This window comes from Macaca thibetana, chromosome 5 (assembly GCF_024542745.1).
Source record: "Macaca thibetana thibetana isolate TM-01 chromosome 5, ASM2454274v1, whole genome shotgun sequence".
Taxonomy (NCBI): Eukaryota; Metazoa; Chordata; class Mammalia; order Primates; family Cercopithecidae; genus Macaca; species Macaca thibetana.
This window is the reverse complement of record NC_065582.1, coordinates 23896087-23924064: the sequence shown is the minus strand read 5'-3', so window position 1 is coordinate 23924064 and position 27978 is coordinate 23896087. Positions and strand designations below refer to the sequence as shown.

The 27978-nt window shown below is 34.6% G+C and overlaps 1 protein-coding gene across 4 annotated transcripts in view; it reads left to right on the top strand.

Annotated features, from left to right (window-relative positions):
• Positions 1-27978, top strand: part of TLL1 (tolloid like 1) — a 227574-nt gene that overhangs the window by 89002 nt on the left and 110594 nt on the right. For all 4 annotated transcript variants that reach the window (XM_050791802.1, XM_050791804.1, XM_050791803.1 and 1 more), the window contains 2 exons: positions 23380-23490; positions 26813-26893. In XM_050791802.1, the coding sequence (XP_050647759.1) occupies positions 23380-23490; positions 26813-26893 (192 nt within the window). The remainder of the gene's footprint in view (positions 1-23379; positions 23491-26812; positions 26894-27978) is intronic.

Genomic DNA, 27978 nt, shown 5'->3' with positions numbered 1-27978 from the left:
TCAACTCCCCTTTAAAGTCAGATTTAGAGCTATTTCAAAGCACAACTTTGAATTTTACAATACATGTAGGACTCCAATATCCAACACAAATCTGTGTCCCAAAACCCTGTGTTAAATTGGGCACTTTATTTCTTGGGTTTTCTATCAGTCTTATTGATTCTTTCTTAGCATAGTATTTTTAACAAGCTTACTTATCAACTGTATTAACCCACATCATATTGAGTCTGAGAACTAGAAAAGGACTGAGAAAAGGTTTTGGAGGTAAATAGCAATGGCTGGAGAGAAGTGACCCTACATGATCAGAGAAGGAGATGGGGACCTTCACGTCAACATAGATACGTATGCCTGAAGTTTCCAATAATGTTCACATTGCCTACAATGAGTCACTGAGAAAGAGTGTTAACCACTATTTAAGAAGACAGGCACATGTATCTTCTATTCATACTTTACTATATTGCCATCTAAGAATTTGATGTGGAATGCTCACTTACCTGAAATACTAGAGCACATCATAGTATTAAGAGTGGTAGCATGAAGGATATTGAGTTGAACTTAGAAAATACAAGGATTAGGCCGGGTGTGGTGGCTCACGCTTGTAATCCCAGCACTTTCGGAGGCTGAGGTGGGTGGATCACGAGGTCAGGAGTTCAAGACCAGTCTCACCAAGATGGTGAAACCCCGTCTATATTAAAAATACCAAACTTAGCTGGGTGTGGTGGCAGGCGCCTGTAATCCCAGCTACTTGGGAGGCTGAGGCGGAGAATTACTTGAACCTGGGAGATGGAGGTTGCAGTGAGCTGAGATCATGCCACTGCCCTCCAGCCTGGGCAACAGAGAGAGACTACATCTCAAAGAAAAAAAAGAAAAGAAGAAGAAGGATTAGAGGACAGGGAGCACTAGCAAACTACCTGAATAAGGACAAAAGGGTAGAACAAAGCCATGATCACTGGATGATTGGAAAGCTAACGAAACTGGAGCAAAGGATCAAACCAGACTTTGAGGGGTGGAGACCTCTCAACTTTATGGCTTATAGAAATCACCCAGCATTCCAGTTAAAATGCAGATTTATTGGTTCTGTCTTCAGGGAATATGTTCCAATGGCAACAGGTTAGGTTCAAGAATCAACATTGTTTTCCAACTTTCCATTAACTCTAATGTTCACACTCAGAAATCTTACCAGGGAAGATGGAGATATTTGTTGGCGATTTTGCAAAAGAGTGATGTTAAAAGCGTTCCAGAAAGATTAATCTGGTTGAGTGGCATGCCAGAGGCCAGTATGAAAGCTACTAATTAGTTCAGCTCAGAGGTGGTGAGAGCGTGACGGGACATGCTGACAGGAACATTAGAAGGACAGAAAAGTTACTAGGGGTGTGTAGAGGGCAGAGTCAGTGGAATTTGATGATTCACACTGAACATTGGCTAGAGAAGAGGAGTAGAGCAATGCAAAGCTGATGTACTAAGATATAACTAGAAAGAAAAACAATTTTAAGGCAATAGATAGACTTTATATTGAGTTTATCCTTTATCTGGTCATGATTAGCCTATTTAAGTTTTATTTGGGTGTTTACATAACATAATGATAAAATGCCTAGAATTTTATTAGTAATGATACTATTATTATTTAATATTAATGATAAAATGCCTAGAATTCTAAGTTAGAATTCCACTTTCTAACTTAGACAAGTTTCTTCACTGCACTGCACTTCAGTTATCTTTACAAGGGGAGAACCATCATTGCAGAGTTGTTACAGAAAATAAGTGCACATACAGTGCTGTTTTTCATCCCTTCTCTAAGATGTAAACATCAGAGAAAAGTTTCTATGAGCGTTTTACCTGTCTTTGGTCTCCAAATTTTGTTCCCTGAACAAGAGTTTTATGTTTACATGTCTTTTTCTTTTGCAACGTAACATTTCTAAACAAGAAGTAAATATCTAAATTTCGGAGGTTGTTTTGACTGTTTTTAAAGAAATATTACAGTAGTAGCCATCATATGATATACCTAAAGGACTGCCATTCTTGTAATAGTAAACAAACTGCTTGTCGTCAAAGGATTTCAGAATACACTTTTTCTGTTTCTATTGCCAATTCTGAATTCTTATCTCTAATTCCTAATTCATCAATTCTCTGCATAGGAATACAGACTGAGCAAGTGATTGGTGAAAACGCTTTTCCCCCCACTATTCTATAGAGTAAGGTTATCTGTTGAAGGTTCAAACCTTACTCTTTTTGGGCTAAGGACTATTTTTGCCAAAATACTTAGGTACATGAATATTTAACTGAATGTGGAAGTATTAACTTTATCTCAGAGAACAATCTAACTCAATTTTACCACATTCAATGGCCTAGAAGGGGGAGATGATGAGTTTTGGTATGTCAATTTCTTTTAAAGAAAACTATTTCAATCATAATGTTTTCTACCAAAATGTCATTTTTTTTCTATCTGTGAGATAGGATTGCTGTAGTAGTTCATCTTTTAAATTAAAAGTCAGAGTTTCTCCCACCCTGTGATTGTAGCAATAGTTATGATGACCTACATAGAGAACTGTGTTACCTTGAGTCAAATAAATATTGATTGTGGTTTAGAAAGCTACTTTTATTGCTGCCTGAGTGGTGAAAAGAAAGAATATAAATGTGTATGTGTTAAGCCTTGTAGAACCTCAAAGTGTTTTGAGCTGGGAAAAATTAAATTTCACATTCAGATGCTTTGCGTTTAGCAAAACTCAAAACATATTTTGAAAACTGCTTTCTCCCTTAAGTTTATACCTCTGAGTATTTTAAGTAATATTATTTTTGTTTCTGAGTTATTTTCGACATGTTATGAGAGATTTTTGATAACCATGGGATGTTTTTCTTTGAACCTGGAAATTTTATCTTGCCAATATTAAATTGTATTCTATTCCAGAAACCCTGAGATCAGTTTACAATTTTTAATTTGTTTCTTGATGGTTGACCAGATATCTTCAGTCATTCATTTTATGTATTTAATTTTATTGAAATGCTTAAGTAGTCTATCTTATCATTATAAATGTAGTTTTACCTTTATGTATTTCAGTAGACATTCATTTAGAAAGAGTTTACAACTCTAAGCCATTAAGCATCAGGATTGCTGTATCTTTTATTTGATGGGGGTGGAGTGCATAACATTATAAGTATTTATACGTACACACATTTTTGAAAAATGCTGCATATATGTTGTTTATATTCGAATGGGTTCCAGTGTCAACAGTTCTAGCTTTAAAGCAAGTTCTGAGAAAAAATATATGAAAAAATCTTCTCTTTCTTCAAACCAATAAAAATTATGATAGCAGAGAATGTCATAAATTGTGGGGTTTTTTGGTTATTATTTTAGAGATAACCTAACGCACATTATTCAGGGCCTGCTTTTCTCTCCCTTGAGGAATCTATAGCATTCTTGATGTCATGAAAATAGAGCACAAGGTTGGAATTATTAATCACTGTACTTGAATGGACTTTTTCTTATTAAAGTGTTAACTGATTAATTTTTATTAACTTATTAAAAGTTCAACTGGTCATTTGAAAAATCTTGTATGCATTATCACTTGGACATATTCTTTTTTTTATTATTATACTTTAAGTTCTAGGGTACATGTGCACAATGTGCAGGTTTGTTACATATGTATACTTGTGCCATGTTGGTGTGCTGCACCCATCAACTCGTCAGTACCCATCAACTCGCACTTGGACATATTCTTATCATATCAAGTATATTAGAAGTTGTTACTCCCAGGTAGGGTCTTAATCTGTGTAATGTTGTATGTATAATTTTACAGAAATTTGTAGTTCCTACACCGGTTTTCATCCTACATAACTCTAAGGAAATTCACTAGCCTGAAATACACATGCTACAAAGGATGCTAAATAAGTCTCATTACTTTATAAGATGTAAACATTGAGCTTTAATGAGTGTTCCAAGGCTGCAGAAGACCTCTTTTTTGAATTAAATTTGTTAAGAATGTTTTAGTCTTTGCTTTTGTCTATTGTTTGTAACTAATCAGACGATATTTATGTTTATTATTTACTTTTGTGATTAGAGATGCTCTATTCTATTTAAACATATTTTAAAATATTGTAAACATTGCTGTTTTCTTGTGGAACCTTTTTTTTTATTTCTAACAAAATCAGGAAGGAATATAAACATAAACATTCACAGTGGTTTTAGAAATGAACCAGTGGGAATCTACCACAACAGTGTTTAACTGAAATATGACTGCATATAATATTCCAAAGCAGGTGACTTATTTGAGACATTTAAACTCTGTTTGAGAATGTCAATTCCCATACTCAATATTTATTTTCTCCTGGAAAGTGGAAGTGGAGGAGGAGGTTGGGTTAAAACCTTTTTCCTTCACAGGAGGCGTAAGAATGCTAGCATTTAAAATAGACATTATTCTTTTGACCATGTATGACTGGACTCGAAGAGTCTTTCCCTTTACTTTTTTAACCTATTCAGATTTCCCATTTTACAGTATGCTTCCTAACATTGTTAAGAAGCATACTCTAAAATAAATCAATCAATCACATTATTTAAGTGATTATAATTATTCTTCACTGGTAATCTATCATGTACAACAGGAACTGGAATTCATGGGGGTTTCCCGCCCAAGATTATTCAGTGTGTGTTGTCAGTATTAGATTTCCCTTGGCCAGCCTAGGCAGCTTAGCTAGTGATATCACCCCCTTTCATGTCCCTAAGGACTCTAAGCCCCTGCTTCCCATGCTCCTTCGGGCCATAGGTGCTGCATCTACAATCAAAATTGATCAAGAATATCATGAGGGTGCCCAAGGCCTTCATCTGATGCCAGACATATTGCTCCATTCTCATTGTTGTGTGACAGCACCCCAAGTCCTCTGATGATCAGGTTAAAGGATTCTGCCAGGATGGTGACTCCTTATCTTGCCTGCTGCTCATTTTGCACAAAGATCCCAAAGTGCCCAGAATTAGCTTAAAATTCAGTGGCATTCTTGCCATGGCTTCTGGTAGAAAAGTGCTTTTCTGTGAATCAGGATCTGTGAATGCTGAGAGTCCGGAAACATGGGTGATGAGAAGCCCAAATATCTCAGTGGGTCACTGCGAGTGCTGGCTTTTCCCTTTGGCTTTTTATTGTGATGCAAGTCTACACTCAGCCTTTTAAAATTTTTAAAAAATTTTAGATGTTTTCTTCTTGTCCACTTTAAGGGTGTTGCCTCTTCCTCTCAAGCTCTGCCAGAGGTGAAATAGTTGGTGTGTCCTGTCTCTTTTTGGAGGGGCTTGCCACTAGATAGAATTCAGCTGGCCTTTGTAATGTTAGCTCTCTGGGTTCCAGAAAAATTACAGTTTTGTTAGTGATCTCTTTTTTGTTTTTCATTTACATGGTTAGATTGAGAACAACATTCTATTCCAGCTTTGTGTAGCCTACATATAAGTAGAACCATCAGGATAATTGTTTTTAAGTTGATATCTTGCCTGGGGTGGGGAATGTGGATTGCAGTCCAAGAGGCTTTCCCTCTAGGACAGATTGCTTGAGCTAAGGAAGCAGTCTAGAAGTTGTGCCACCTACCTGTGTGAATCATACTTATATATTTTATGACCCGGAAAATAACCATCAGGTAGATCACAGACCTAGTGGACAGACTATGAGTCAATCCAGGGACAGGACTCAGTTTATTAGTTCCAGGAGAACCCATGAAAGCTCTTTGATTTTCCATATATCGGTGTCAATGACCCTGTTTCCAACAGTCCTTAAAATGCCTGTATATGGTTATCCAAAGATATGACTGTTGGCACCTTTGTGGAAGGACTTAGGAATCATTATCATGTATTCTTTTCATGATGCTACAGGGTTGTTCCTCCTAGAAATCTGTTTTTTTACTTCAGCATATGGGTTCCAGGTCTGAAAACTGGCTCATATCCTGAATCTCAGTAAGATATTTTTGGATGGTAGGTGGTGGGGTGGGGAGTAAATACACTCTATCTTCTGATCATCCAGCATCCATTCTTTTAATTGTGCACCCTGAATAATACCCTTGGTTGACTGTCCGTCTATTTTGCTCCTTGGACACCATGTTCTGTTAACTATCTCATAACTCTCTAAGGGTCAGTGTTCCTACATGTGACTACAACCTTGACAGGCATTATAATCGCCTCTACCTGGCTTATAAGAATTGGATATTACCCTCTATAGCTTTTCAGGATTCCATCTTGTCCATTGTTGTCAGTGAGCCCATTCCATAACACCACCTTCTACCATCAGTCTTGGCCTTCAGAGGAGCATCAAGTCTGAACTTCTTAGTGACGCTGTTTTTCCTTTCACCAGCGTGTTTCTTATAGCCTTGGTAAATGGTCTATCTTTAGGGCCTTTGTATGAAGTATAGTCATCTAATGGGCATTCCGGCTGAGAATAGTATATTTGTTCAAGCATGCTTACTTCTCTGAGCCTTTTAATCTCCCTGGCATTTCTCTATTACTTAATGCCGGTCCGTGCTTTATTATTTCTTCCAGGAGACATCTGTTTTAGTCAGGGTTCCCTAGAGGGACAGAACTAATAAGATATATGTATATATGAAAGGGAGTTTATTAGAGAGAATTGGCTCACACTATCAAAAGCTGAAGTCCCACGATAGGCCATCTGCAAGCTGGGGATGAAAGAAGCCAGTAGTGGCTCAGTCCAAGTCCAAAAGCCTCAAAGAAGGGAAGCTGATGGTGCAGCCTTCACCATCTTAAAGCATGTTTGCATTGTCTTTCAGTCTTCTTTTAAGGGCATCAAATCCTGTATCCCAGGATGGTGCTATCAAATAAATAAACTCTTATGCAACTTCATGTTCTACCTTTGGAATTGAGTCCTTGAGTATTCTCTGGGCTACGAGTAGGCAAGGTTTTGTAGATCCTTTTGGCTACAGTCCCTTGCTTCCTGTTTCAGGCGTAATTCATTCTGCTTAGGTTATGTTGTGATTTAACCCTGTTATTGGTTTAGTGGCTGGAAAGGGTAAGTAAGGGTAGATCTTAAGGGGTGCACGTTGTCTTTCAGAAGAGAAAATATTGCACTATCTTTAACAAGGGAGTAAGCATTAGTTCTTCTATTTTTTTTTTCTTTTTTGAGATGGAGTCTTGCTGTGTTGCCCAAGCTGGAGTGCCGTGGTATGATATTGGATCACTGCAACCTCCACCTCCTGGATACAAGTAATTCTCCTGTCTCAGCCTCCCAAGCAACTGGAAATACAGGTGCAAGCTGCCATGACCAGCTAATTTTTGTATTTTAAATAGAGATGGGGTTTCACCATATTGGTCAGGCTGGTTTCAAACTCCTGATCTCAGGCGATCTACCTGCCTTGGCCTCCCAAAGTGCTGGGATTACAGGCATGAGCCACTGTGCCCAACCAGCATCAGTTCTTAATAGGATAAGAGAAGTGTGGAGTTTCAAGATTATATTTTTTCATCCCATGTGTCTGGGTTTCCAAGTAGAACTGTACCCTGGCATAGCTGACCTGCTGAGATCAAGAGGCCGACCCTATCTGGGCACTTTGTAACTCTTAGGATTAAGTCCTGGACCTCATCTTTAGTTTTCTCTGCTATCAAGCTGTAGGAGATGACAGTATTTTTATATACTACCGAGAAGGTTATCTGGCTTTCACTCATAGCTTTTAATGTTTCCTTAATTGTGGCCATTCTTTTGTTAACATTTAACAAGCGTCAATGGAGTTTAGCATTAGCTACTCAATTTACTATCCTTAGAGTTACTATTTTCCCTGTATTGCACAAACACCAGATATATAACACCAGCATTTATTTTTACAATTTATCATCAGTACAAAAGAAAGATTTAATAATTATACTCACATCATATGCCAGAGACTGTTTTTTACTCAAGCTCCAACCCAGGATGGGATTCCCATTGCCAGCTCCAAATCTTCGTTGCGAAAATACCATTGAAGTGCCTGCTTATGTGGACCAATATTGGCACCAACTGTCACAGGTTGTGTTGCTTAGGAGGCAGACCCTGTGATAGAGATTATTATGTTGGGGGTTCTTAGGGACAGTTCTTAGGATCACCACTTGTGAAAAGGAAGGGAAGGATGCATGTGTGGGAAGAGGAATTTATTGGGATGCAATGTAGTTTCAGTGCAGGTCTTAGACAAATCTGAAACCCTGATGCTAGTATGACCCATCAGAGATGTCTCATGTTGGTTGGAAGGAGCTATGCCCTTATATACCCTTCTGGACCAGTCATTAGATGCTGGCTACCCACAGGAAGTGGGTTTGGCTATGGATGAGGCAGCTTTTCAGCCAAGAGAGCTGACAGCTGAAGTCTTTCAGTCAACAGCCTTCCCAGAATCTGGGAATAAATTATTCGATCTTGAGGTTGGAACCGGGCAGACCATCAAAGCATCCTCTAAAAAACACCATGGAAAAAACTAGTAGTAGTACCCCTCTCCACCCTACCCCCACCCAAACCCTCTTCATATTTATAGGGGCAGTAGAGGCAGGGAACATCTGAAATACTGTATAGGAAAAGAAATCTGCCCTTAAATACAATACTATGCCTAGATACATTTACAAGCAATTTCTGCCAGCTGTTTAAGGAAAAAATAATTCTAATTTATACAAATTGTCTGAATGACTAAAAAGGAAATAATGTCTTCCAGCTCATTTTATAAGGTGAGTATAACTTTGATACTATAACTGGACAATGAAAATAAAAGAACAAATATTATGGGTTAGATTTCTTATAAAGCTAAATGCTAAAATCCAAAATGGGAACTAAAGGGTTTCTTTTACTTGATAAAGTAACTGCCAGAATCTTTTAGCTAAAACCATAGTCAGTGAGAAACTATTAGAAGCCTCTTCAAAAGTTATAAGACGGCTGGGCGTGGTGGCTCATGCCTGTAATTCCAGCACTTTGGGAGGCTGAGGCGGGTGGATCACCTGAGGTCAGTAGTTCGAGACCAGCCTGGCCAATATGCTGAAACCACGTCTTTACTGAAAATACAAAACTTAACCGGGTGTGGTGGTGTGCACCTGTAACCCCAGCTACTCAGGAAGCTGAGACAGGAGAATTGCTGGAACCGGGAGGCAGAGGTTGCAGTAAGCCGAGATCATACTACTGCACTCCAGCCTAGGCAACAGAGTGAGACTCCATCTCAAAAAAAAAAAAAAAAAATGGTTAGAAGGCAAGTATTACTGCCATCACTACTTATATTCACTATTATGGTTTGGATTCTAGCATTTAGCTAGAACACACATGTACAGAGCAACTGAAAAGAATGAATACAACACTACTTTCAGATGGTAAAGGTGACTTCGCAGGAAATGCAAGAGATCCATTGGAGCCAATGGAAATGTTCAGGATGTCTGATGAATACAGGATCAAAGTATAACAATTCTTTTATTACATATAAGGAACACTTAGAAAATATAATTTAACATGTTAATGTTTGTTAAAGAAATACAGTCTTCAAGTTTACCTAGAAATGAATTTAACAAGGCATACATTAGGAAGAAAAAATTATACCTTTATGGGAAGATGTAAATAAAACCAAAATAAGTTGAACTATAATCTTTAAAATGACAATTATTCTTATATTAATTTACATAGATAATGCAATTCTAATCAAGGTCTCAATGGTGTTTTCTTGTAGCTTGACTGTCTGCTTCTAAAAATTTGTGTAGAAAATCATATTGCTAAGAAAAACTGAGAAAAATTGATAACATAGTTATGGAAATAATTCTATTAGATATAAAGAGTCATATAAAGTGATTGTTACCAGTATAGTAGGGTATTAAAGCTATACATCAATGAAACAGAATAAAAGGCTTAGATATATGACAGAGACAGTATTTAAAATATTTGAAAAAGGGATAGAGGTTCTTTACATGGAACTGGGACAGTTAGTTATCCATGTAGATCACACATGTCCAACCTGTGGCCTGTGGGCTGGTGCAGCCCAGGACGGCTTTGAATGCAACTCAACACAAAATCGTATACTTTTTAAAAACATTATGGGTTTTTTTTTTTTTTTTTTTTTTGCATTTTTCTTTTTAGCTCATCACCTATAGTTAGTGTATTTTATGTATGGCCCAAGGCAATTCTTCCAGTGTGGCCCTGGGAAGTCAAGAGATTGGATATCCCTGAATGAAAAGATATTTAATCTTTAACTATAACAAAAGAAAAAAATAGATTAATGCGGACTAAAGACATAAATGTTAAAAGTTAGATTTTAGGAGTTTTAAGAAATATAGGTGATATGGTTGGCTCTGTGTCCCCCACCCAAATCTCATCTTGAATTGTAATCTCCAGAATCCCCATGTGTTGAGGGCAGGACCTGGTGGGATGTGATTGGATCATGGGGGGCAGTTTCCCCCATGCTGAAAGTTTACTGAGTGAGTTCTTATGAGAGTGAGTTAGTTCTCATGAGATCTGATGATTTTATAAATGTTTGACAGTTCCTCCTACACACACTCTCTCTCGCCTGCCTCCATGTAAGATGTGCTTGCTTTCTCTCCCACCACGATTGTAAGTTTCCTGAGGCCTCTCCAACCATGTGGATCAGTGAGTCAATTAAACCTCTTTCCTTTGTCAATTACCCAGTCATGGACATTTCTTTATAGCAGTGTGAAAATTGACTAATAGAATAGTAAACTACTTTTATGGTCTCAGGAAAAGATGTGTTGCTTAAATGGGACTTAGAAGCCCAAAATATAAAGGAGAAATGGTTATAAAATGTATTGCATTAAATTAAACACATTTATTTAAGTTGAATGCACTAAATAAACTACATCCTGTGTAACCCAACACCCATACTGGGAAAAACTTCTTCAATGAGAGAAAATTAATATCTAGCAAAGCTTATAATCAATAAGCATAAGACAAATCTTACAAAGAAAATACATCCCAAAGGATAGGAATAGGTTATTCACCAAAAAGGAAGGATCCCCAAAGCATAAATACAAATGTCAGTCTCACTAGTTACGAGGCAATGTGTTGTTTAAAATATATTTCTCTATATACATGTTTGCAGAATAGATGAGTCGATTTCCTTGCATCCTCTAATTGTGTTTTTAGTGTTACTATGAACTAATGGGTTTAAACATATTTGATAATGTGTTTCAGTCCAATCACTTATTCTCTTTATTGATACTCGTTATCCCAATTTTGGACAGCAGGAGTTTACACAGTTGTTCCTAAATCTTTTAACATAACACTTTCATCTTTGGAAGCCTTATTGCTTTCTGGCATTACAATAGCCACGGCTTATTTTACTCAGATTCTGCCTCAATGCTGAAATCATTTTTTTCCAAAAACTCTGATCTTTTTAGTTGGGGAGTTTTCTGGGTGCCAGTGGTTTTTATTACCACTGTGTTGGTTGTTCATTGTTTCCAGACTTTTTTTATTAGTGAGAAAGAGGAAATATATGTACATATAATTTTTAGTTATGAAATTAATTATAATTTTATATAGATAATTCCAGTTCATTTTTGGGGTCCAAAGCTTTTAATTAACCTCCCTGATTTCAGAATCAACCTTCTTCAAACATAGTAAACATATGGGTTCTTAAAGATAACAGTTTTTGCTTTTTACACTTTATCTTATAACACATACGCAATCTCAAAATAATATCACCATCACTGCCTACCACCAATAATATGATTATTGAAAAGTTTACTTTTTAAACTTCTTTTGCTTTTAGGATACATTTCAGTAAGGATATATATTTAAGTTGCTGTTTTTTGTTTTTGTTTGTTTGTTTCCAAAGAACTTTGAATGGTTTCTGTCTTTGTGGCTATGTCGCCAAATATGTGCATATGTTCATTTGTTTCTTTGCATTAGGTTGTACATTGGATTATGCAAAACTCTCTCCCAATTTTAGCTGTTCTCAGGTTGGTCCGCTATGCTTTCCAATGAGTATCTTGTCAGCGATTTTGACATTTTTCTGTCCCCAGGCCCATCAGAAACCTACTTGCCATCCTTTTTTTCCTTACTCATGTGCCTATACTGTGTGGTTCTTGTAGCTGTTTTCACAGAGGAATAGTTGTAAAATAGTTTGTTCCCATCCACTTGTATTTGAAAGTTTGAGGTGATACTTTGTAACCTAGATCTGTGCTATATATTGTCGAAGGGTCTTTGGTTTTTTAAAAATTCTTGCTGTTTTGTGTTTCTATAGCAGAATCAGAGAATATTCCATTATTATGTGGCTATTGCTGCTGCCATTATTACTCTGTATTCAAATTCTAGGCAATTTCTAAAAAAGGTGTATACGTGCATATCCTATGACCCGCTGATTAACTACTACGTATTTTTCCTAGACAAGTCTTCTGCAATACCTGGTGTTTACTAGAGCATTGTTTGTATTAGGGAAAAGTTTGATGCTATGTAAATTTATATGAATAGAAAAAGATACAAATAAATGTTATTTTCATATAAAAGACTAACTTAGAAGTTCAGGAAAACTATAGTGAAATATGTATAATAAACATTATCTTTTCAATATTGTGCAAAATCATATAGATGAAAAAGAAAACATAGAGTTTAATGATATTTAAATAAAACTTAAAATTGTTAAGCAAAAAGAAGTACTCTACTTTTCCACAGATACATATGAGTTTGGAAGAAGAGAAACATGTACCGGAGTGACAAATACTGTATTTGCGATACTGGTTACTCTGAGAGAACATGGGGTCATTGTAATTAGAAGGAAAACATAGATAGTGTTAGAACTATTCTAATAATAAAGATACAAAATAAAAAATTTGCCAAGCATGTTGGTGTGCACCTGTACTCCTAGTTACTCAGGAGGCTGAGGCAGGAGAATTCCTTGAGCCCAGGAATTTCAGGCTTTCAGTGAACTATGATTGCACTGTTGCACTTAAGCCTGGGTGACAAAGCGAAACCCTGTTTCTACATAAATGAACAAATAAATAAATAAATAAACAAAGATTTGAGGCAAATTTTGCAAGCTGTTCAGATTTTTGCAAAACTGCATGGTGAATATGCTTTTCTATACAGTTGAAATACATCATGATTTCTAAATAGAGAGGGAGAACCAGTCTGGTTGACTGACTGTATTAACATGGATGATGAATGTGACAATCAGAAAGGTTTGGTTAGATGTGAAAACCAGGATAAAAAGACAGTTTCAGAGGCAAATGTTGAAAGTGCCTATCCGAACTGTATCCATGTTATCATTAAACATTGGAAGCATGTAAGTAATCTTCCTTGTTCTGGCTCCATGTTTAACAAGCACCCTTGTGAGCATGGTTTTTCTTCACATGTTTTTATTGATATTGAGAATATGTTGAGCAGACACTCTGAGTGTCCAATCTGCTTTACAGTTCTTATCATGAGCCGGCACTTTATTTTCACGATAGCAATGTCATATGCGCTGCCTCAGGGGTGTCTGTCTTTCCAAGTGTAATGGATTCTGGAACATGGACAAGACCGAGTTTCTGACTCTGCAAGGCTCAACCCAGACCTTAAATTCAAGCAAATTCATCAAAAGTTTGCATCTCCCTGGAAACATCCTTCTATTCTCTACAGCATATTCTTCTTGAATTTAAGTTAGTGGTCTCTTGTGAAGTAGAAAATTAATGGCTGTTGCAGACACAGCCTAAGAAAACAAAGTAATTCAAATGCACAGCCAATTGTAGTGATAGGCTGTCATTCAGAAATAACTCAGGATCGTGTGTAGTTAGCACCAAGTGTACAGAACTGGTAAAACTAGACACCTGGTGAGCAGTTGCTACGGGAAGATGATTAATTTTGGCAGATAAGTCTATTTTTAATATTCAAAGTAGCCGTCAACTACCTGAGCCTACTGGAATTTTTAAAATGGTAAATAGAAGGCAAAATAGTCAATTTAAAATGGAGTTTAAGTCGTTAAGAGAGCCTATGTGATGTTCTAACTTATTCATCTCTAAGGGCCATTGCTTTATTTCTGAATTCCTGTTGCCTAGCACAATATCAGACACAAAATATAAGTTCAATACATTATAAAGATAATTAAATTGTCTCAATGTTTGAGTAAAATAAAATGTTTTAAACAGTTTTTTTTAAATTCTATTCTTTTTGGAGGGCTTCATTTTAGACATTGGTTCGTTTTGTAAGCCTCCATGGCTTCATTTAAGTGACTTAATATAAATGAGCTCTTTACAAAATTTTAGGCCCAATTGGTAAACTATTGCATTTCTAAAATTTTGCACATGAGAGAGTAACCAATATAATTATCTGAAACTCAGTTAATAACAGCAGCAGATGATAACTGTCTTCATCCTCTACAGAGTTTTTTCCCCCATGATTCTTTTCATTTTACTGAAAAGGAGGTTTTCTTTCAGTTAACCAGATACGTCAATAGATTTTGACATTCACTCCCCAAGAGACAGTGATTACTGCAATGTTTTGGATGTTATATTGTTACCAGCAAAATAAAATGCATGGAAACCTGTGGATTTTTTGTTTGTTTTCCAAAGATTACAAAAGGATGCCTTCAACAATTTTTTGCTGTGAATAATTTAAGTGGAAAAATACAGTTCTATCTTGAGTCCAAGATTTACAGAGTTGATAAGCTTTGAGTAAAAGTATGCATTTTAAATTAGTTAATCAGTAATGCTGTAGGGAGATTGGAGGTTTGGATGGGCCAAATTTCCAATTTATATCTACTAGCTGAAACTTATCATGTCAGTTCTAAATATGTAAAATTTAAAAGGACATACTAAGGACTGTGATTTGCAGTTATTTATGAAGATTTTATTTACTTAGTATTCATATGTATCTGGATTCCAATATCTTTTCCTTTATTATCTTAACCAAGCTTTGAAACAACACTGGCAGATTACTCAACATTGAAATTACACCTAGAACATGGGCATAGCCCTAGGTGGTTTTATTGCTACCAGTATGCAAATTATGATGAACTCCATTTTCCTTTAGCAAATGTTTTCTTTGCACATCACTTTCATTTTTCAATGAAGTGTATCATCTCTGTCTGCCATTGCAGGCACCATTCCTGTTTCTGCAAACCCGAAAAGAAAAGAATCATCTATATCTTCATTCCCTATATGAGACTTTGCTGTGTTTAAGATGGATCATCAGCATGATTTCAAAGGGAAACTCTTAGATAGACCATGTTTCTGACTCGGAATAATTTTACTTTAAGAAATGACCTGTCATCAGAGTTAACAGACTCTGCTATGTTAAGCAAAGTCTAGAGACCAAATAATATAATAGGCAATAAGAGAATGGGAAGTTTTTTCAGATGTTAATTATATCAGCAAGTTAATAGAATTAATTGATATCAGCATTTTCTGTGCCTCAAATAGAATAATGTCAGTGAGGGTGCCTTATTAATATTAAGCATCATGCATTTAATAACAATATGTGTTACTGACACTATGAAACTTCTAAAGTAAAGCTGTAAAACATTACAAATAATATGGAGAGGAATGCTTCATAGATCTCCAATTTTATGCTTGTTTTAGAGTAAAATTCTCTTTAAATATTCTTCCTATTGTTTAACGTCTCTAAGACTATGCAAAGAAGAAATAGAAATCAATATATTTAAGTCAAGTTTCAGAGGGTCGGTGAGTTTTTAAATTTTGGGGAGATTATTTCGCTGAGGCCATGTTGTTTTATGGCTGTGCAGTATGAGGTATTAACCAAAGAGAAAGGACTCCGGACTTTGATTTGTGCCGAAAGGGAAATCTTTTACAAAGATAATAATAACCAGAAAGGTTGTAGTACAGTTTTTCTCAACCTATCATAAAAATAGACTAAATAAAAATGGGGAAAAGTGAGAAAAAAGATTCTCGTGTTTGTGTGAAGAAATGACCATCCAGTGGGTAAACCATAGAACCATATATATAAAAAAGAGCAAATTTGTGTGAACAGTCTTACTTCCAGAAGGAGATCAAGATTTACTCCAAGACCTAGTGTCAATATTTAGAAAATAAGGACACTTAATTCAAAAAGACATATCAGGGTTGACTCCCACCCTGGCCACAAATGTAAACAATTACAGGCATAAAGGAAGAAAAAACAAATGTTTGCCCTGTCCTTACAAAATGTATGACGTGGGAAATATAAATAAACCAAGTCTTGCTAGTGGTTGATTGTATACTTAATATTTGAGCAGTGCAAGAATGGAAGTTTTAAAAAACTTGTGAAATACAATAATTTATTTTCTTAAAGCTCAGGAGAGAAAATATTAGGCCATACACACAAAAAAGTTCCAATATTTATTTTTACATTTCTGGATCAAAGCACTTTTCTGTCAACGTTTTCTCTTTTGAGACAAAGAGTTCAGAATGAATATTTGTGGTATGGATGATATTTTAAAAATGTCCTGAGAAATCCTATCCACAGACATCGTGGGCTATAAATGCAGATTGATATGATATTTCAATGGATCTTTTGTTAGGGGAACAATTTTGTTTTCTGACCTAAATAGAAAGATATGTTTATTTGGAAATTTAGCATTTAATCATATCCACAATGTAAAATTATGTTAAAACAGAAAAGGATTGAAAAAGGCAACATGCTGCTTGTGTCTAAGTTCAGAATGGATTGATCAATTTTGATTCATCTTGAAACGAATAAATATCATGAAAAATGTCTTTATTATCAAATATTTTCATTTTCTGGCACAACAGTCTTTGTGCTAACAGAATGTGTCTGTATCTGTATATGTATATAGATTTGTTTCTCTTACACTTCAGATTCACATCTGATTGTGTATTGAGATTATATTCTATTTCCTGATTTAAAAAGTAATTGAAGAGGACAGTTTTTTGTGTGTGTGTTTTTTTTTTTTTTTGGCTTCTTCATTGGAATTCATTAAGATGCTTATATTAATTTTTTTATTATTATACTTTAAGTTCTAGGGTACATGTGCACAACGTGCAGGTTTGTTACATATGTATACATGTGCCACGTTGGTGTGCTGCACCCATTAACTCATCATTTACATTAAGCATATCTCCAAATACTATCCCTCCCCCATCCCCCCTCCCCACAATAGGACCCGGTGCGTGATGTTCCCCTTCCTATGTCCAAGTGATCTCATTGTTCAATTCCCACTTATGAGTGAGAACATGCGGTATTTAGTTTTCTGTTCTTGTGATAGTTTGCTGAGAATGATGGTTTCCAGCTGCATCCATGTCCCTACAAAGGACACCAACCCAATGTTTTTTATGGCTGCATAGTATTCCATGGTGTATATGTGCCACATTTTATTTATTTATTTTTTATTATACTTTAAGTTCTAGGGTACATGTGCATAATGTGCAGGTTTGTTACATATGTATACTTGTGCCATGTTGGTGTGCTGCACCCATCAACTTGTCAGTACCCATCAACTCGTCATTTACATCAGGTATAACTCCCAATGCAATCCCTCCCCCCTCCCCGTGATAGGCCCCAGTGTGTGATGTTCCCCTTCCTGAGTCCAAGTGATCTCATTGTTCAGTTCCCACCTATGAGTGAGAACATGCGGTGTTTGGTTTTTGGTTTCCAGCTGCATCCATGTCCCTACAAAGGGTGCCACATTTTCTTAATCCATCTGTCACTGATGGACATTTGGGTTGATTCCAAGTCTTTGCTATTGTGAATAGCGCCACAGTAAACATACGTGTGCATGTGTCTTTATAGCAGCATGATTTATAATCCTTTGGGTATATCCCCAGTAATGGGATGGCTGGGTCAAATGGTATTTCTAGTTCTAGATCCTTGAGGAAACGCCAGACTGTTTTCCACAATGGTTGAACTAGTTTACGGTCCCACCAACAGTGTAAAAGTGTTCCTATTTCTCCACATCCTCTCCAGCACCTGTTGTTTCCTGATTTTTTAATGATTGCCATTCTAACTGGTGTGAGATGGTATCTCACTGTGGTTCTGATTTGCATTTCTCTGATGGTGAGTGATGATGAGCGTTTTTTCATGTGTCTGTTGAAGAAGACTGTGTTTAACTCGAGGAGCAGTTCTATGCTCTTTGAAGGAACTTCTAAATTTGAAGTATGTTTGGACAGTTTCTTTATTTATTTGTTTCTTCCGAGAGTCAATTATCAAAAGTCTAGTTTTCTTATATTGTACTCCTACCATCCTTCAAAAATTCTACACTGGGAAAAGACATATTGTTTTCAAATGGCCAGGTAAAAATCAGGTTACCTAGATGCACCTTCCAATCCAGTGTGCAAGGAAAGGATGAGTAAACAATTTTAATTAACTCATTAGTACTTTACTGCAAGCACACTTTTTAATTGTAGATTAGATGATTTGGTTGATTTTATGTGGTAGTGTATGGTAAAAGTGGAAAAGTAGATTTTGAAAAAAATATGATAATGTTTTAAATAAAACATTGCATGGGATGCCTTTGTGTGAACAAACACTAAAATAATTGGACTGCAAATACTTTCTTTTCTATTAGAAATTTAGGAAAGACACATACTACCTTAAAACATGTCTTTTTTCTGAAGAATATTTCTGATTCCATATAAAATATTTTTGTATTTATTTTTCTATTATATCAAGAGATTTTAAAATTTTTGATAATTGTTTCTCAAATTTGGATTTATAATAACTTTGTGTGTCATGTTGGGGGTAATTTATTCTATGCACATGAAATGCCACCAGAAAATTATTTTCTCTTTTAACTGGTATAAGATTAGTTAAAATGTATGTCTTAGAACTTTTGCCAGGTCTTACTTTGCCTTGGGAATTTGCTCAGTGGCTGTCAATTATGTAAAAATAGTTGACTTTTGAGACTTCACTGTTGCCTTTGTCTGAGAAAATTTTCATTATGCCTTCATTGTGAGCAAGAACAGTCAGAGCAGCCTTCTCAGACCTTCACATGACATCATCTTTCCTCCCAAATCCAATATCAATAAAAGCAGAAAGCTTAAACTGTATATAGAAAAAGTGTAATGAACAAATGCTCTTGGCTATTGTTGAATCTTTGAGCTATCTCTTCCAATCCCATAAATCTCAAGAAAATGAATCTTCTAGCTCAATCATGTATTTCCTGGGCATGTAAGTGTGGTGTCTGGAGTAAAGGGGACACAATTCCCGTAATTACATTTAATAATATATGCTACTAAAATAAAAAAAGAAAGGCAGCTGTCTTTTAATTGCTTTAAAAATGTTTATAACACTAATCCACTGGAGATTGAGGAGCTTGGAAATGTTTATTCTTGGAATAGTTTAATATCTAATATTTTGGTTCTTAAGGTAAATTTGTCAAATAGGTAACACATGCAGCCTCATAAACTCTTATATGGACTCTTGTTATACACAACTTATACTCCAATTCATGGTATATTCTCATTCACAATTTTGTGCCTCAAAATGTGTATATTGAAGACCTATTTATTTCTGGTCCTATGGCATTAAGGATTTTAAGGTGAGCAATACATACTTCCTGTTGTCAGTATTTTCAAAATTGGATTGAGGAAGCCGATTGAAAACAGTTATGAAATCTTGTGTGTTGCCATATTATTGGCAGAAGCATAGTCAGGACATGAAAGTAGAGACACTTAATTAGGGCAAATGGGAAGAGCAGGTTTCTGGGAAGATTTTTGTGGGAAGGCCTACGGAGACGCAATTTTCTTGTCAGTGTGCTCTCGACTGGTAACCAGCTATCAGATATCTTAGTGTTAATTCAAATAAATGTATTCATTTTCTTGAGGGTATTTAGTTTACAAGTATTTTCTCCTGACTGGATAGAAAGACTTCACCCTTGGCAAAAGTAGTGATTCTTTACTTTGTGTGACCCCTTTTGACAATCTACTGTGGACTTTTCCCAGAAAAATAGATGGTGTTTGTGTTTATAAATTCGTACATTCTTTTGCATATAGTTTTTAGAAATCACAAACTTAAAGCCTCCTTAAAGCTGACGGCATCAGCTTCAGACTGAAGAGTTAGAGCTCACTGAGGAACTGGGGACATGGGTGGAAGTGGCATTTTTTAAAGTTAAGGCCTAGGGAATCACAATTTTGAGTTGCTTATTCTCGTCATACGTTATTTTATAAAATGCACTTATTCTGCATACTATAATAAAAGCAGTCTTTCTGTTTTAGTCTCCGATTTTTTTTTTTTTAATGTTTGTTGTGTGTTGATGGCAAATAACCTTTAGGAGAAAAATAAACCCTGCGGTTTTCCATGTAGCTTAAAAATTGTTCTCTCTGACATTTAATTTTGGCCTATTGGTTAGCTCCAAGCCCCTATTTGACCATAAGAATCCAAGCAGAATTCCAAACAGATAGTAAATATTCTAATTGCACTTGAGCATTTTCCTAGTATTGTCTCAATAACCATTTTCCCATTTTTTTGTTCTGATCTCACTAACCTCAAATCATGTATTAAATGGGCCAAATGAACAATAATTCATACTTTTAAGACTGTTTCTCTCCAACTTTGTTTTCTGAGGTAAAATAAATAGAAAATACCACATAAAAATGAGAACAAAATTCCACAGTGGACTCGAGAATTTCATATGTATTTTTGCACCTAAGTATCAAATATATATTAGATTATAATGTATTCTAATACATATGAGTATAAATTGTCATGGTCCAACTTACTATACCAATGCATAAGTAAACATTAGAAAAAATACCTATAAATAAGTGAGCTTATGTCCTCCAGAACTGTTTTTTTCTCCTTTTAAGTATCATCTAGCCTGGTACCCTTTCTTCTCCCCAGAAGTAATGTTTTTGCTTCTGTGATGTGATTTATCCTTGGACTGTTGATCTGTGTTTGATAAAATCCACCAAGACATGAATCCTACTGCATATAAAAAGCCATTACAAGAAAATAAAATCTAAAACACATTTGGATGTTATTTTATGTGTACTGCTTTTATTTGAAATGCAGTATTGACAAAGTACATTTTGCTTAGTTGAGTGCCTCAGTTTTCAGGTCAACCATCTGACTCAAAGAAGAGTGGGAATTTATTCTTGCAGAAAAAATTAATACTAATTAAGATGATGACAATGATCATCATTTGTAGTGATTGGGAGCTTGTTAAAAATGTAGAATCTGAGGCTCCTCTCCAGACCTACCAAATCAGAGTCTGCATTTTGGCCAGATTCGCTATGATTCTTATGCAAATTAAAGTTAGTGAAGCACTGCTTCAGTGTCTAGTGGTCACCACATCACCAGCACTAAGAAAGGAAGAGAGAGGCTGAGAGTCCCTGCCAGTGGATGCCCACAGCTATTTGCATTGTAAACACACCTGATGGAAGTTTCAAATAAGTAGTCGACTTGGATTTACCTTACAATCTTAAAAAGTGTAAAATGTATTTTTATGAAAACCAACAAGCGTTATATTATAATTGGTAAAATATTTAACTTGGGTAAGTTTCTTGGGGGGTCTGGCTTTAGGGATGCTGGAGCATTAGTGTTTACTGCTGCATCTGCATGAAGCTGATTAGAATCCTGATTCAATTTCATGCATCAAAACCACCCTCTTAGCCAGTGTTATAAACTATTCTGTACGCTCTTTGTGGCTTTGCTGCTATGATAGTAAACGAAAGTTAGCATTTCTTTGCTTCTTTAGACTGCCTTTCCATTGGAAATAGGGCCAGTGAGGGGTTTAAGAGATAAATCTAATTATAGTAAAGATTTTTCCATATGTTGAAGTGATAACCTACATTTTACTAATTTCTATTTTCTTTCTTTCTAGATTCATACATAAATCTAACCCCTTCCTTCTTATCTCATGTCAGTTTTGCACTGGATGAATAATTTTATATAATATACCTTTGATCAAAGCCTAAAACATTGCACAGCTTTTAGGACTGAAGTTTAAGCTTCATAAATAAGCTAATTTAAACTTCATAAATAACTTATTCTCTGTAGTGGTAAACTTCATAAATATTAAGATTTAAATCCAATAAAAGACAGTAATTTGAAAAGCATGGATTTTGTTACTTTCTACAATTTTAACGTATTTTCTTTCTTTTCCTTTTGGTTTCACAGAAGAAAATCTGAAGAAAGTTTTAAAAATAAAGAAAAGTGGTAAAACTGTGAAAAAGAAATATCCCTGTATTTCCAAGCATTTTTCAATGTTCTACTTTCTCATGATTAATATACTATTTCTCAAGTTTTTTGTGCTTCCTAAAGTTACTGTGCTTTGACTCTGGCAGTACTAAGGGACTAGTTGGTCTAGCTTGTATTCAAATAAACAGGGAGACTATTTTATTGTTACACTAATGTATAAGACCAACTTTAAAAGAGAAATTCACATACTAGTTATCAGTGAACTCTCCCATGGTTTCACAATGGTTTATTGAGCTTTGCTTTTTAAGTAGCATGAAACACTAGGTATAAAACATAGAGTCAGACTAGGGGCAGTTGCTCACTCTTATAATCCCAGCATTTTGGGAGGGTGAGGCAGGAGTATTGCTTGAGACCAGGAGTTCTTTGTCAACCTGGGCAGCATGGAAAAACCCTTTCTGTACAAACAAAAACAAAAACAAAAACAAAACAAAAATTAACAGGCATTACAAAAATTAGCCCAGCGTGGTGGAGTGTCTTTGTAGTTGCAGCTACTTGGGAAGCTGAGGTAGGAGGACTACTAGAGTCTGGGAGGTTGAGGTTGAGGCTACAGTGAGCCGCGATCATACCACTGCACTCCAGCCTGGGTAACAGAGAGACCCTAACTCAAAAAAAAAAAAAAAAAAAAAAAAAAAGAATCAGAGTGTTTTCAGGTTTTAGGGTAATGACTTGGTGGCTCTTGAAAATATGGACCATGTTATATTTGTCATTGAGGATAAAAAAATCTGGCATCTAGTTGTTGCCTAAATAAATGTTGACTTGAGCATTACTTTTGGTAGTTATGTATCCATTTTACAGAGACTCAGAGGCAATGCCATCTTTAAAGTGTATTATAAGTTGTATGAAATGTGGTGAATGAATTGGTACGATAGCACTATATATATTCTTTTGTCTTGATTGCACCTTGCATTATAAAATTATCTTAGTTTATAAAATATCACATGGTTTAATTGTTACTGCCTTTCCTTTATCCTGTCATGCTGCTGGTCATAAGAATCCACAGAAGATGCAGACATTCTTATCCGATTTTCACATATTTGCGAATTAGCTCATGATTGCCTACTTTTTCTTTAGAATTCCCATAAATCAGTAAGCTTCTTATTCAAGGAAACTATTTCCCCCCCTCTATAAACAACTATGTAAAAAAAATGGAGTTATGCCCTTTATAGGTGCCTAATATTTGTCCTGTAACAGGTCCAATGCATTCAGTTATGATTACTTTCTGAAAGATGTCTCTATCCAGACCATGTTCCCATATTTTAACAATGTTTTTCTAATTAGCTTTGTTTGTATTGATTTCATGGAAATATTTTACATTTTAATTCAACTTTTCTTTTTGTAGCTGTATTTTGGGGCGATATTGCCTTAGATGATGAAGACTTAAGTATCTTTCAAATAGATAGGACAATTGACCTTACGCAGAATCCCTTTGGAAACCTTGGACATACCACAGGTATGGTTGATTGTTTCAGAAAATTTGTCTTTATTTTGGAGAAAATATACTCTTGAAATTATATAAATATTTTTGGATCATTTTTAATCTCCTGTGGATCAACTTTGACTTCCTATAAACAAATATACATATTTAGAAATGCAGGTTTTATTCATAGTTTTCATCTTATTAATTTTTTTTTTTTTTTTTTTTTTTTTTTTTTTTTTTTTTTTTTTACCAAACACATTGTAATATTTGCTACATACTAGGTCTGGTTTAAGTGCTTTGCAGATATTAATTCTCTGAATCTTCATAACAACCCCCTTAGGGTAGTTACTAATATTACTATGATTTTAGAAATTAGCAGATTGAGATTTAGAAGGCTATACAGCTTTCTAATTGTCACATCAGGAAGTGGCCATGTCAGAACCAGAATTCAATTCTGAAAAAAGCTTGATTTCATCGTCTTGCATATTATATTAAGCTGCCTCTCATTTGGATACTGAGTTGCAAAATGTAAAATTTCTCTAATATTCTTAGAGAAATTATATGGGAAATATATTTGAAATTATGTAGGAATAATATTTGGAAAATTTATATATCTATATCATTTTTGTGAAAACCCCAGAAGGCAATTTTAATTTTAGTTGATTTAAACATGTTTGAATTATGCCAGTAAGAAACTTGATATATGTAAAGGATTATTTCAGTTCTCATTTAACAATTTTTAAAATTACAATTTCAAAATTCTTTATGGTATCTTGGTAAAATTTTAATCTGTGTATTATTTTGGAAAAAATTGCAAGGTTAGAAAGTTAAAATTTCTTTCTGTAATTATATGAATAGCTAAAGTATTTATTTCATGTCATGCTTTTGATTTCATTGCATTCTACCTTTTTAGTATTTTTATTTTCTTCTATCCTGTGGAAATACAATATGTATTCCTTTCTGGTGTCGAATACACATATATATTATGGAGTTAAGACTTTTTACTGTGACTTTTTACTTTGCCCAATTTACTTTTTTTCCAACTTTTTACTATGACTAGTTTTAAATATATCGAAATATTTCTACCTCTTAGATTGTAGAATAGTGGTATTCTTCCTAGATTCAGCAGTTTTTAATAGTTTATTATTTTCACAGAATGTGTGTGTATGTGTATGTGTGTGGGCATACATGCATAAGTGTATTTAAAACAAATTTGAAGTCAACTGCAGAAAACACACTTTAATATTATTAGGTAGCCTAGCATGCACTTTATAATAATAAGGATATTATTCTATATAATCAAAATACCATTATCAGATATAAACCTTTATTTAAAATAGGAAGTATATAAGAGAAAGCCTAAGGAATTCACCTAAAATAATAACACATACTATTTAAAAAGAGTGTGCTTTGGTATTTGTTATGCATAGTGACAATTTTTTCTGAAACATATGTCAATATGGGTGCTAATATTGCTGTGCAGTGTCATCACAGATAGTGCGTCCATGTGGATTATGTTTATTGGCCAAATCTCCAGTTGCTGTATCACCTGTAACACTGTCACAGAGGCAATGCGTTCCAGACAGTAGAGCAATGATGCAACAATAAAATGCTAGATTTATTATAAGTTGCATTTCCAAATTTTATTAAAATTTTCATTAGCTCTAAGCTTTAGATCCCTTCTTTGACCTCCCTTCTCCCATTATTTTGAAGACATTAATTCTCTATGATTTTAAATTTTTTAAATGTTATTTAATTTTTAGTTATTGTTAAGCTCTGACACCATAATAATTGGAAGAAAAATAGTGCTATTTTAGACATAGAATAAAACAGATTATAATGACAATAATAAAAATGTTTATTCTAAATTTTTCTGTGGAAGGTACATGTTTGAAAGTTCAATAGTAACTTGCACTATTCAGTTGAATTTCAAACAATGTAATATAAATATAGTTGTTACATAATGGTCATTTCAAACTTCATTGATGCCATCATACTTTTAAAATGTTTCTCCTAATTGCTTAGGAATGAGTGTGTTTAAGTATTACCTCATCTTTCTAAAATGTGCAATGAAAAAATTTCAAAAATGTTTCTCAGATGCACAGCAAAAATGTGGCCATGTAATGCAAGTAATTAAGTAGATTATTAGTCAGTGAACAAGCACTCTAACTTATCTGCCTTATAAGGACTTGTTTGATTTTTCCTTTAAGAGGTTTATATAGCAATAGATTTTATCATTATATTTTAGCTTCAGTCTAGGTAATTAGGTTCAGTACTAATTTTAAATAAAAAATAGATATTGGAAGGAAATAGTTCAAGTGATTTACAAATAGTTTGTTGTCTTCATGGAATTATGGCTTTCTTTGTCTTAGCCCAAAGATACTCTATGAACCATAGACAGTCTTTGTTACTGCAAATTCATAGGCACTTGTTAAGATGTCATTAGTGGTGATATTGCTTGTTTGCTCAATGAAAACTTTTTCTTATTTGTTTAATAAAAATTCAAGAAGAATAGAGAAAATAGGTGACAAAACTGAGAGTAGCATTTTATGAAAGCCCTGGAACGAGAATCTGGAGACTTGAATTTTTGCCAAATGCTCTGCTTTCTGGCTTATGACACTAATCTACCTTTTCCAGGTTTTGTTGGTAAAACTGCAAGAACACACATTTCCTTATTCCTACCATTTTCTACTCCTTTTGCAGTACAGACTTTTTTACATTCTGTTTTTTATAAATTTTTCAGATTACACAGTGTAACAATATATTTTGCAGCTGAACATTCGTTTGGATTCCTGTGGCTTTTTCCAAATTATGTTTTTGATTTCTATAAATTCAACTAAAATTTCAAAATGTAGTTGAATATATTGTTAAAATGTGATATGCTTTAAAAAGTTTTTGAAATTCATGGAAGCTTTGGAAGAAAACGTGCACTACACATTTGCTCTTCTAATGTTTTTATTTCCATTTGCTGATTTGGCCTCCAAAAATATTCAGTTTGCATTGGGGAAATAGCTGGCATGCAATCAACAGGGCAGAACAACTTGCTGTCATTCTATATAGCACTATGTGATGTCAAGGTCACAGTAAAGAAAAATGTTTCAAATTATCAATCGATGACTCAAATGTCATGATGTCCAAATAAAGTCATTTACATTGCTCTCTGAGTCTCCCCATCCCCTGATTTTAGTTACCAACATTGGTTACTGTAGAGTTTATTCATGGATATTCATAATTTCAACACTTTAAGACCATATAAAAAAACACCAAAGAGAAATCATTGTTGCCTATGACTGTTTTTTATTTGCAAGAACTTTAACATATTTTGAGTGTAACTTGTTTCCTTTTATTCTTTAAGGTGGACTTGGAGACCATGCTATGTCAAAGAAGCGAGGGGCCCTCTACCAACTTATAGACAGGATAAGAAGAATTGGCTTTGGTATATCAATGTTTAAAGTTGCAGACGCTTGACTTGATGTACAGTAAATATTATACTCATAGCAGTTCAGTTTATTAAAATCAGTGTGCCATTATGATGTGAAGTATGTAAAGGATATATTCTAAAAATTTTTATTTTGCTAGCTCATATCTGCTCAAAGCCTTTTAGAACTCATTTGGAATAATTTGAAATGTTCCTTTATTTTAAGCTTTGCTTTATTGAAACATGTATCAGGTGTTTATTTTACTGTTGATACTTATTTCTAGGCAATTGGGCATCACACCAAGGCATTTTTATAAAGCCTGGAATTATATCAATTTTAATCCAATGAAAAAATATCATGGTTATTTGTTTTGAAATAAAATCTACTTTAAGTAAAATGAAAAACTAATTGCTGGATTTAAAAAGTTAAAATGTTTTGACCATTCAAAAAATAGAAAATAGTTACAAATATATATAAACATTTAGAAAAGCTGCCTCTGGTTTCATAATTAGTTAATATTTACAGTATAGAATGTATTAAAAACTATTTGTAGATTTTAGAGGTTTAAAATCCCATATGCATAGCTCATATTCTAACGTTCCTTAAATTGATGGATTATTAATTAAATCTTGAAGTACGTATTTCCAAGGAATAATTTTCCCAAGAAAAGATGCTTTGCTCCAGGCTATTGAAAAGATAGACATGTTAGAGACAGAGTCCCTATTTGTTGTGTCAAAGTATATAGCAGTGGCAGGATATTCATATTGACAGTGACAGATAAAAAAGAATAATCATGTAAATTTAGGAAAAACAAAAACAGCAACAAAAATATTATGAAAGACCATTACGAAAAGGAAAAGACTATAGACTTGAAAGCTGCTCCAGAATAGAATGCATTTTGTTCGTGTTGTGTACCGACCTCTAAATAGTGCTGCATGCCTTAATATGAATCTTGAGCAAACTGGAATGGAGAGAGCTTGTTGTATGGGAGGCTGAGCTCATATCTGTCTTAATGTTACTTCATTTACTATCTGTATAATATAATATTCTTAATTTTAGACTGTACTATAGACTATCAGTTCAGATTTGAAGGATTAGGAAA